At 42.4% G+C, this 12,410-nt stretch overlaps 1 protein-coding gene across 1 annotated transcript in view; it reads right to left on the reverse strand.

Moving 5' to 3' along the window:
- The window catches only part of DDAH1 (dimethylarginine dimethylaminohydrolase 1), a 56,803-nt gene that overhangs the window by 13,239 nt on the left and 31,154 nt on the right, over window positions 1-12,410 (reverse strand). The window contains exons 2-4 of the mRNA XM_002186890.7: window positions 2,892-2,991; window positions 1,724-1,797; window positions 1,016-1,135 (exon numbers count right to left, since the gene is read on the reverse strand). Coding sequence (XP_002186926.4) covers window positions 1,016-1,135; window positions 1,724-1,797; window positions 2,892-2,991 — 294 coding nt within the window. The remainder of the gene's footprint in view (window positions 1-1,015; window positions 1,136-1,723; window positions 1,798-2,891; window positions 2,992-12,410) is intronic.

Here is a 12,410-nt window from a genome sequence, read left to right on the forward strand (position 1 = left end):
CCTGGACAAACGGCCAGATGCAACTCACTGGAACATGTTCTGGATAACTCCATATGTTGCTGTGACATGGCTGCCTGGTGTCACCTGTCAGCTCTCTAGGAGCACGAGAAGAGCACATGGCATGGCCAAAACCCTGCTCCAGCCCAGACTCCCTAACCTCAGCTGGCAGGGTGTGAGCAAACATTATCCTCAAACACATGCAAATGTGCTGCTAAATGTCCAGTGCAAAGAAACACACTGAAAAGTGACAGTTGATTTATTTTTAAAAATATATCCACCAACAATCAGATTGCTAGATTATCTTGTTAATTATCATGGTCTTTTAAAAATGTATCTGCTTATTACTTTACCTTTAATGATGGTGTTTACTTGATGGTTAGTTACCAGCAATATTTGATCAAGTTAGACAAAAAATAGTTTTGGTTACAATAGCTAAACTGATGGACTGCAACATGATTAACCAAGCTGTGCAGAAGGGTTTAATCAAACTGATGAGTTCTCAGATTAGCCCTGGCTCAAATTCAAATTGCAGCACTGAGCAACCAGTATTGTAGTTGAATTTTGCTCATGTTTATAAACACACTATACAAATGTAGGGTCTCTTCTTCCTTCTTCATGAAGGAACTTTTACTTCCTCATTAATTATAAAAGACAAGTTTCCTTGTGGCAACATCTGAAGTTAATATCTCCACTGATCTGACTATATCTCCTTCCTCCCTTTTAACACCAAATTATCAGATTTTTAGTCTAAAAAGCTGTAAATAATAACCTGTATATTCTGTTTATTTCCTTAAGATAACTGAAGTTAAATCAACATCACCATTCTCTTCCCTGATATAGCCATTCTTTATGGTTTGCACATACAAGAGGCCCTAACATGAAGCTGTTGTTTCCTCTTTCACTGATCAATATGTATTTTAAAATTCCAGCATCCTTATTCCAGCATCCTTAAGCAGATATTTTAAAAAGATCATAAAGAGATATGCTGTTTAGAATGTTTTCTTAGGTGCTTTACCTTGAGGGCTTTCTGTGCAGCTTCACTTGATCCGATAGCAATCAAGTTTGGTCCAGCCATGCTGCAAAAGCTCTTCAGATGCAAAGAATCATGAACAGGGACTGTGGAGACAGCATAATCCTGTATGGGAGCAAAGAAGGTGTTATAAATATTTTTAAAGTGTCCTAGTTCCATAATTATATGGAGACATCCCATAATTAATTTTACTCTCTGCAAATTATCAACCCCAGGGCACAGTGTCAACTGTTTAAGTATGACACTCTCCTCTGGACCAGCTTGTCTTGTCTGGAGACTGGCATAAAATCCAGAACACGTTTCAAATAGTACTATTGTTGCAGCCATAAAGAAATACATTAAAATGCTTAATTAAAAAGTAGGTACATAAAACTTCTCAAGGAACCAGCAATAACAACACAGGGCTGATGCATGAGAACATGAAGAACGTGAGTGTTTATGTGCTCTCAAAAAATAACAGCCTCCCACTATCCAACTGATTTTTATGCAGCAATCTCACATTTCAGATCCAACTTCAGCATCTATCACTTTACAGGATGCTCAAACCTTTCAGCAGCTTGTACCTTTGAGGTTTTTTTAATTAGGTCTTAAATAAAGTACATGAGTAAGACAAACATCTTGGCCAGTACAATTGTTCAATTAGTTCAGTGAATGACACCTTCTATTTCCTGTGGCATGAAGGAATCTACAAACCTTAAATGTGTCAGCCAGAATTTCTGCACCACGTTGATTTGTCCGCTTGGAAAGACCTACGAAAAATTCTCTGCCTGGAATGAAAAAGCAGACTAGCTTTAGAGGTATTCTGAAGCATTTTTTCAATGATTTTCATGTTCTATGTTTCTTTTATCAAGCTGAGTAGTTAAACTGAAAATTCAGCATAAAAGAATGCAACCTGCAATTGTGAGCTGCACAATTGTGAGCTGCAATATAAAGCAATTAAGCTTTTGCTACAAGACATATTTAACCAGAAGCATAAATAGCTTCCTCTTCTAAATCTCTCCAGTGGTCATTGGGTCAGGAAAGACAACAGCTGGGCTGGATTAGTACACCATTGATTGACCATTTCCCTCTCCCTTTGAGATTTCCTCTCGTCTCAAGGCAGATCTGCAGTCATCAGCATCCTCCAGCACCAGAGAAAATCAGTGCTGGATCTGCAGTGCCTTACGAACGCCTCCCTTCCTGTTCTGCCTCTGTAGGAGACCCCTCTTTCCCTGTGGTGCACTAAGGCAGGCAGCCAGTCTCCTGTGATGCTGATCAAAACAAACAGGCTCATTCGGCACAGGCAGGGAGCAGCCCTGTGTGCAGCCGATGTGAGAAAATGCCTAATGGGTTTAATGACATAAAAAACACAGCCAGTATCTTCATCTTTGAAGTCAACCATGCATGTAAGGCTCATGACATCTGACAGGCAGCTCCACCACATCCTTGATAAACTAAAAATGCTTTTTTTTTTGCATTTAATTCATTGAACTAGTGACAATTGTCTGCATCAAGCCCTTACAAATCCTGAAAATGAGTCTGGTGAATGTTAGCTGCTTGTAATAAGAAATATGAAACAACCCCAGACAGATGACTACTGAAAGCATTTTTTTTTATTGGCACTTTACAAGCTAAAATAAATCTGTATGCACAGTGCTGTTCTTTGTAGTGTGTGTACTGCTACTCCATTTATTCAGGTATTAGGCAGGACATTGAGGGCTGCACTGAGTACTCATCTCCCAGCAACTTCATGACATTTAGCAAACAACAGATTCAAAAAACAACAGGAGTGACATTTTATTATGCTGGTATCAGACAATGTGCAGTCTTTAGGGCAGTCAGAACATGCAAATAGCAAATTCACTACCTGTAATTATTATACCTGTAAATAAGACATCTCCACCATCCAAGGTTGCGTTTTCATCCACCATCTCAACTATATTAAGGTTGAGACTTTCTAGTACTCTCTTCATGGCTTCAACCTGTTTAAAAGAAAGTTATTAAAGACATATTGTACTGTTGAAAATTTCTTTAAAAACCTGCCAGAAATACATCTAATTATTAAGAATTAAAGCCTTTTAATGTCCCTTTAGCAAGATGGATGGCAGGGTCCTTTGTGGCCCTGCCCATCACAGTTGCCCACCTGCCTTCAGAGGCCTCTGTGGTCCGGGGGCGATGGGCTGGCAAGTGGCAGAGATCAGATCAGGCTCTTGTCTTTGCAGAGCAGCCAGCAGCATTCAGGAGGGACAGACAAGGGGTCCAAAGCACATGTGAAGTCCAGTCCCTCTGCACAGTAATATCCTCTTGCAAACCTTGTCCCTCGGATTTGGGCCAGAAAAAGCACCAGCAGAGGAGTGAGGGAGTGAGGTTCTTTCCTTCCACTCTGCTCAGACACAAGAGGTGGTTCTGCCAGCCATGGAAGCTGCAGCTCTACTGCAAGCCCCTCTTCAGCCCGCAGGAAAAAACAAATCCCCTAGTTAGTAAATGTTCAAATTCTTTATGGCTTTGCAATTTTACTAGGCACTAGTTCTCCCTGCATGTTTGAGCTACCTGGCTTCAGAATTACAAGACATTTCATGCTCATACATTGTGGGGCTTACTGCTTGCTGTGGACAGCCACACAGCTGGCTGGAAGTCAGAGACTGTTTCCTGCTGAAAGAAGTTTGTACTAGGAGCAGGGAATGCAGCTTCAGTGGGTTCCTTCCTTCCCAGTAAGGGCTGCTGAGGATGCCTAAAGCAGAATCTGTTTCTATAGAGGTTCGTATCACTTGCCATCCAGAAGAGGGGCTGTGTTCAAACAACATCACTGTGGCACCTTGTAAGCCAAAAGAAGGACCTACACACAGTCAACCATTCAACACAAACATAAATGTAAAACTTGCAAAATGTCAATGAAAATAAGAGCTCATCCACAGAAACCTGTGAACTTGATCCCACACAGCAGCATCTTCATGTTCAAGGAAACTTCCTCACCATGATTAACTAGAGGTGCCCAGAGAGCATTAATAAGCATGGCAAACACAGTGAACTCCTTTTATATTTTTTGCATGTCCCACAGGTCACCCATCTATTTAAAGTGCTAAAATAAGCATTTCTAGAAAAAAACACATGAAGCTAAAACAAGTGACACCATACTAGTCTTATGGCACTACACAACAACAGAGACAATTCTAGCAGCCCCACTCCTAGCTCTCTCAAACTACACCTGCCATAGCAGAATAAGGACATATGAGGTCCTTCACGTTCACTGTGGCAGCCTCAATGCAAGAGCAGCACACAGCTTGGCTGACACACCTTCCTAAGAGCAGTGCTGGCTTCAGGGAATAAGGAAAGAGACAGACATGATCCACCTAAGCTACTTTTTCCTGCTCATTTTCCGTGACTCAGCAATGTGACATTTGTGAGTGATCCCATTAACCCTGAGCCCACACTCAAAAGGCAAGGAAAGGTCCCCATGGGCTGTCGGGACAGGTGATGTTGGTCTGTGTGGGATACACTGGGGACAGCATTTTATCCAAGCCTCATCTGCTCTCTGGAGGTTTCTCTTCTTTTCTAGCATCTTCTCACTCTCCAGCCACTTGAGAGAAAAAGCTCTGGACAAACACACTGTTAAAAGTAGGTGCCTCAGTTTAAACTTGTGAAGGAGAGAGGCAGATCTTTGTGCAGAACCTGCAGAACTCTGATGGGTTACACTACAACTCAGAACTGTATCCAGGGGGTTTCTGACAGCAAGGGATTCATCCTTTCCACACAAAGGACCATCTAAGGCCTTGGCATGCAGCCTGGAATGAGCCTACAGCATGCCTTTTACAATTAACACTTCTTTTTTGCTCCTCTGTCTTTCACCCGATGCTAAAATAACTTCAGGCAGAAACCTGGCACTCAAGAGTCTCCAGGTCTAGTAGGAAGGCTTCATCTTTCTTAGTCTTGTTGTTTTACCTCCAGCATTTTTTAAAATTATAATGTTTATAATGTGTATCGGACCCATGTAGTGTTTTATAAATAAAAGGGGAACAGCTGAGGTAATATTGGAAAACTGCTGTTGTACAAACATGACAACATTTCATAACATCCGTATGCTGATAGCAGAATGATTTCTTTTGTCTGTGAAGCCCAGTGGGTTTTACTGTGCAGGTGCTATGTGCGTAAGAGTCAACGGACTCCAAAGAAGAAAACAATTGTTTAATGTGGAGTAATGGGGATGCAGCATGATAAAAGCAGGGTTCCATTCCAAGAACACACAGATTTGCTTTTGTGCTGACATGAGGCAGACAGTCAAACTCACAATTGGGACACCAGTCATAGGCAGTTAGAATAAATAAATAAAACCATCAGATGGGAGTATTTAAGGCAGAAGGCCAAATGACAAGAAAAAACAGGTTCACCCAGCCTGTTGCACGGTCACCTATCTTCAAATAATTTACAACCTCCAGCAGCTTCTAAAGCCAAAACAGCAAGAAGAGAAAGCCCTTTCAGCAGATGTGCTGCCAAGCAGGTGCTCCCAACAGAAGCTGTCTGGGCTTGCAGAGGAAGCCAAGCCAGTGGCTGCCCCTGCCATGCACCCACTCCCCACACCACTCCTGCCCTCTTCCCTGACCACGTCTCCAGAAGTAGAAGCATCAGCAGAGCTGTGGGTTTTACTGTGGCAGAGGACCACCACACCCACTTTCCATGGGAGACACAAAAGCTTCTCCAGACCACAGAACAACATCTGAGAGATGTAAGAAGTGTAAAACCTGGGCAGCCTGCAGACACTACATGAAGGTGCCTCATGTAGTGAAGCTCAAGCCTCAAGGCTTCCTGAAGACCTAATGGGACCAGGAACGTGCAACAATTGTGATGAGAGTTGCGACCAGGGATGGGCAGCAGTTGCTGTGATGAGACACCGGTCACCAATGTGGGTGTGAGCTCCCTTTAGCAGGTGGGAAACCTGCTTTTACCTGAGCATTGCAAACCATGCTTGCTGCTGAGAAGAGAGACCACTGCAGTGAGCAAGGGCAGCACAGAGCTCCCAGGGAGGGGCAGGCAGGGAGGCAGCAGCACTCCACATCCCTGGCCCAGAAGGCCAACTAATAACCCTTGCACTGGAGTACCAATTAACTGAAGTGCCTAGCTAATGAGGCTAGTGGAATGTAAATGCTGACTTTGGATTTGTCATTTGAAACATATGGATGTTTTAATTACAAGCTGCTGATTACCATTTAACTACCAGGCTACATCAGAGATGTCTTGAATTGTTTCTTTATTTAATTTACAGGGGTTGATGAAGCTGTAGCATGGACATTAAGGAAAGTTACCAGAACTAAAAGTTGTCCAAAGTCACAGAAAATTAGTTTAATTTGCTTCATGGTGCCCAAGGCTTTAAAGATATTTGTAACATCCTCATATTGTTTTCCTCCAACAGCTGGGTTCATTTTAGATTATAAAACCAAATTTAACAAAATATAATGACTGCCATATAAATAGCTGGATCACTTTTCCATGATGGGTGTGCATGGATTCAAGCTACAGAACACTGTTTTGTAAGGACTTCAAGCAACCAGTAGAAATTCTTAAGAGTTTTAACTGGGAAGTGCTGTTCACATGTTTGCTGATGCATGCATGCTAGAAATATCTCTCAATATCCCTTGCTTGTGTAAAATAGAAGTCTCAAGTTTTTTTTTCTACAGGCAACAGTAGAAACTTCAATCAGTTGAAGCAGAGATGAAAAAAATGCAAGCTGAGATGAAGACTGAATGGAAAACATGACATTATTAAAAAGACAACTTAAAAAAAAGTTAAGTTCTTTAAGAACTTAAAGAAAAGAAGCACACTTGTAAATAAAGGATTCCAGAAAAACAAACTAGGACTGAATAGCCTATCTGCTGAATTTCCTGTAGAGGAGACAGCACAGATTTGCATGATCCCCACCATCTCTAAAGCCATCCTGCAGCAGTCCCTGAGCTGGGTCTCCAACAGCATGTCCATGGAATGTCCTTGACACAGTACCACCTTGGAAACAGCATATGCAGCATTCAGAGTTGGGTTAGCATGGGGTAAAGTCCACACAAGTAGCTTGAATCTTTATCTCATCACTGCAAAAGGGGACTATAAAGCTTGGCTCCATCCTTAAATCTTCCCACATGGTGAAGGATTGTACTACTTTCTAACAGAGTGGGAACAAGATACAATCTCAAGCTAAGGATGGACAGGTGATTGTTATCCTCAAGTAAAATGTTTTAAAAAAGACATGTAGGAAAGGGGGTTGAGTTTACAAAGCCCTTTATTCTGCTTCCACTTTACCCTCTCCAAATAACTGATAGCCATTTTATGAAGCATGGTGTCTTAAAACATATTGGTGACATTTTCATTCATTATGAATGAAAGACTAATTCACAGAGCTAGCTTTGATGTATAAACAAATAACCACCTATTGCTTTTTTTCTGGGAAAGAACTAAAAAACAGTGAATAGAAAAGTCCTCTGTGAAACTGCAGTTACCCAGGAGACACCAGTAAAATACATAAAATATTTGGACACTACCTGATTATAAGCATTGTCACTATGAAGAAGACTTACACTGCTTGCTCTTTTAGAAGCAGCCAAGAGGAAAAGTCACCTTCCCTCACTTTATCTCATTTATTTGAAAACTAAAATCCCAGGTAGTCAGAAATGTTGTACACAAAGAGAGCACTCATCTGTATCCTTTCAGATTTCTGTATCTTATTATCTCAGGTCAGCTTAAGGTTTGTAACGTGACACTGGGTTTCATTGTACATGTATCCATTAGTACATGGGTTGAGTGTTAAAGCTTGTATGCTTTGTGCAGTGATATTTTTCTAATAAGCACATTCCTGGTGTGAGACGGGATGTGTCTAATCCATAGCAAAGCTGATTGAGAGACAATGGGCTCCAGCCAGCTCAGCTCTGTTTCAAGGAAGGAGGACAATAACTGTGTTTGACATTTATAAAAATCTAATTTCCTTGTGCTTTAAAAATGGAGCTCATTACCCTTCGAACTGGTGCCTTCCACCAATTACTGTAACTGATGTGTGGGGATTTTTTCCTTCTCTATATTAGTGCTTGATGCACTCTAAACAAAGGCTGCTTCCTAAATTATTTACTGGTCTCCTGTGCTCTAACCATATTATGGGATTTATGTTATTGACAGAAGAAGGAAATTATCTTTTCAAAAGACAGTGGAAACAGGGAAATGATTTTGCAAGCCACCATCTCACACCTGCCAAGAGCAGGGCAGCTTTTCCCCTGGGTGGTGGGGCCATGGGTGAGGCGCCACTCAGACTCCCAAAATGCCCCATGGGCAGGGACACAGCTGGTGCTTGGCAGAAGCTGTAGATGGTATCAAATCAGGCATCTTCTAATGACTGCAATGACTGATCTGCCTTTGTGTCCAAGCTCTTGGTGAAAAGGAGAAGGTGCCTCCAGCCCTATCTTAAAGAAAAGGATGCAGAGAGATTCGGAGGGCAGAAGACCATCCCACGACCCAGAGGTGCAATGAGGTTTCTAAGCTAGCAGAGCTCAGCTCCCTGTGCTCACAGCTCAGCTGTCCAGAGACCAACCACAGCCCTAACAAAAAGGGCTCTCAGTCCAAGACACACTACTGCACTGTCTCCTGAAAGTTTACATCCACCACCCATTTCTCCAGCTTGTTAAATCACAAATACTGCATTTCAGACTTTATTGTGTTTAAAACAGGCATTCATAGCTGTACAAAGCAAATGTCAGATCTAACATATGCAAAAGTTGGACTATAATAATCTCAAAGGTGATTATTTCTGGAGCCATTAGGTCTGAGTTCACAAAGTGCCAGTGTCAACATATAATACATTTTTCAGCAAGGTTCTGAGTAAAGGCTATAAACAGAGATGGACAAATCTAGGGCCAGGAAAGGATAGAATTCAGTTTTGCAAAACCAGATACCAGTGTTGGTCACAATCCACGTTCTTGACCGCCTGAATCTGCTCTGCTTGGACATGAGGGAAGTCTGTCTCCTTTTGATGATAAGCACTGCCTTTCTGGACTTGCACAGGCTTCAAAGAAAATAAAGTAGTGCTGTAATAGTTTTGAGGGGTTTTGAGAATAAAAACCCACTCCTGGTTGTTTTTTTGCTTTAAGTAGGTCAGATGCACATACTTGTGCACATCTCTGAAATTTGTGGGATGTGGGTTGTGGCAGTTTCCAACTCATGCTCCCAGTGCCGATACCAGAAAGGGCCTGGCTCTTGAAAGCTTATCAGGAAAAGAGCACAAGAACAAGACACTCCAGAACTGCTATTCAATGAAGGTCATGCAGTAAGAGGGTGTTAAGAGCAAGACAAAAAAGGTTAGCTCTGTCCTACAAACAGCCACCAGCACACCCTGGTAAGGACATTCTGTACCTGCCATTCCCACTTCCACCAGCTGGCATATTTGTTTTGACAATCAACTCCCTTTTCACCCACATAGGGCCTTTGGATCCATCCCACGGCCTCTTTTGAGAAGGGGAGAAAAGGTAAAGCCCAGCAGTGGCCTGGTCCCAGAGTGGCTCAGCAGCTGCTCAGCAGCTCGCTCCCAGATGACATGGGTGGATATGCTGCTCCCAAGACACCCACACAAATCACATCTGGTCTGCTCAGTTCTGAGTAATCTGAGCATGACCTCACTCAACTGGGCTGAACATCACATACCCAGAAGAAGTTATTTTGGCATTTCAGCTTATGGTAGCCTGCCCCTCTGCCAACATGGAGGTCCAAGGCCAGGCCCTTCCCCAGGTGGCAGGGTGGTCACACAGTAGCAGCAATCAGCCTCTCCTGCCTCAGTGGCTGTGCCAAAATACCAACCAGCACAGCTTGTCCTCACGCCTCAACCATTGTTCCTCAAACAAGGCCACAGGAGGAACAAGAAGGAATACCAAGGGATTTCTGAAATGTATTCTTAAGGAGAAGACAACTTGTTAGTTTCTCCTGATACACAGATCCCACACTAATGCTTCTAGATTGCAGCTCTAAGACAGTTTCATGCTTAACCAAAGCTTGCACCAAAAGCAGGCACTGTTTCTGGCACAGTTTTGCGGGTTTATGAACCATGGAGCTTGGAAAGTGCCACAGAGATAATGATCCCATTTGTTATTGCCCACAAACTGCTAATTATGGATCCAAACCCGCTTACTGCCCTACTCCTGAAACAGCCTCAAGGGATGTGCTGATGTACCTGGTGTAGAGTGGGCACTGCCCCAAGAGAGTGACCTGAGACTGGGGTGAGCACAGCACCATAGCAGGGATTAACAGGGAAGGGGAAACATGGAAAAAGCTGGACCAGGGCACTACAGAGAGGGACTGGCCTGTATAGAAAAACCAGAATAAGGGGTGGCCTCTAGGGTTTCTTGTCCTAGAAAAACTTCTTGATTGAGCAAGAGGGGAGCTCCAATCTGACTGATCTCAGGAATTCAAGCAGCAACCTCCTCTTCCAGGTATATACAGTTAAAAACACAGTTAATCTGGTTATCCTTTCAATATATTGTGTTTTAATATCTAAGCAGAAATGAGGTGCATAAAAACAACTTTACACAGCCCACCAGGAGTAAAACATGCCTGGGTTTCTCCTTCCTCTCTCTCACCATTTAGCCTTTAAAATGCAAGAACACAATTTCCCATAAACCAGGAGCCAGCAACCAGCTCACTTGCTACAAAAAGTTGGGCTGAAATTTCAACCCACAGCAAGCGGAAATAATTTCAGTCAGGTTTAAAAATTTCACTGGGAAAAAAAAAATGTTAAAAAGGTGGAGATTTAAAGTCACTAGAAGAATAGACTCTCTAAGATCCACTAAGCATAAAATCAGGTTAGTGGAAAAGTTTAAGGAGCAAGAATGCATTGCTACAGAAAAACAGAGAAGATTTTGCTGGATAAAGATGATGACATGAAATTTAAGTCGTACACAGGCATGCTGAGAAAATAATGTTCTAAATACTTTCTGCTTACAATTACAAAATGATCAATTGTTAAATGTTGGACAGAGAAATATATTCCATTCTGTCTGGACATGCACAGCAGGCCAAGAATGCACCTGGATAAGCCAAGCATTCATTATCTCCCAGACACTCAATATCCCATAATACCCTCAGCGGCTGCCAGCTCCTTGTCCATCGTTGACCAAACGCCATGTGCCCCATTTTACAGCTGAAAAGTATTTAAAATTCATGAAGCCTGTTGAAAGCTCAACTGTCACATTCTGCTCATTCCACAGGGTATGGGAAAACCGTGCAGAAGGGACATTTCAACCAGGGCTATTATGGCTCTTGAATAACCAATATTCCATTAAATTGCTAATAAACCCACTTGAAGATAAGTTGATCACAATCGAACCATACAGTAGCATTCCTTTCCTTTAACACCAAGTTGTCAGGTTTCACTCTGTACTGTACTACTGTTTCTGTGCCATTTGTTCGTGCCTTGACACAGAGCATTCAAGACACTCACTTTGTCCCCAGTAATCTAAATGCCCTATTCTAAAGAGGCTGAAAGATCTTTGGCAAGGATATTCTGCTTATTTTAAGGTAGGGAAATCTTTTCAAAGGAAAAATGAAAAATAATTAAATACCCTCAACAGGGAAATGTGGGGCTTTGCAGTTTCTTGAACAAGGTGCCCACAATTTGAACACAATGGTAAATGGTATGAATACCTCCCAGCTTCACTAGTGCTCAGCCAAGCTCGGTCTGGTATGAATTTTCATTTGAGTTTGCAGTTCAGCAACTCATTTCATCCTTCCTTCACTAAATCTTAGTTTTATCAATCAAATATAAAAAGCTTCTGGAAAAAACGTCAAGAGTATTTGCTTTGCATTAAAATGGGTTTTGTTAGATTCCCCACAGTGAGTTGTCAGGCTGCTGGCAGGTCTGCCATTGTCTGCTGATCTGCTGTGTGTACATGTCCTTGTACCAAGAAGGCTCCAAGTTTTGCAATTTTTAACACTGAAAAGCGTATCAGTGTCATTCTCAGAGGGTATTTAAAAGTTTTAATTTTATCTTGACTAACCCAACTCTGCTGAAAAGAAACTCTCACTCAGCTCCATCCCAGAAGGAAAGCATCATCACCACCCAGCTCTGACTCTTCCCATCATCTTTCTGAGGTATGTGGGAACTAACCTGCAGATTTCAGCTGCACAAATGGCCAAGAATCATCATCACGAACATCTGATCCTATTTAGTCTCTCTGGTAGGAAGCTCTAGACAAGACCCAGTGGCTGCCACCTCATCTCCACTGTCACATACAAGGATGGGCAGGGAGAAGAAGCAATTGCTCCAGAGGGCACCTGCCAGTCCTGGCTCCCTCTGGAGCCAATTCAGCTCAAGGAGCAATGCCCATCGTCAGAGGCAAAAGAATATTTTTCTTCACATTGAATTCACTCAATAAGCAGCCTTTCACAG

The sequence above is a fragment of the Taeniopygia guttata genome, chromosome 8 (genome assembly GCF_048771995.1).
Source record: "Taeniopygia guttata chromosome 8, bTaeGut7.mat, whole genome shotgun sequence".
NCBI lineage: Eukaryota > Metazoa > Chordata > Aves > Passeriformes > Estrildidae > Taeniopygia > Taeniopygia guttata.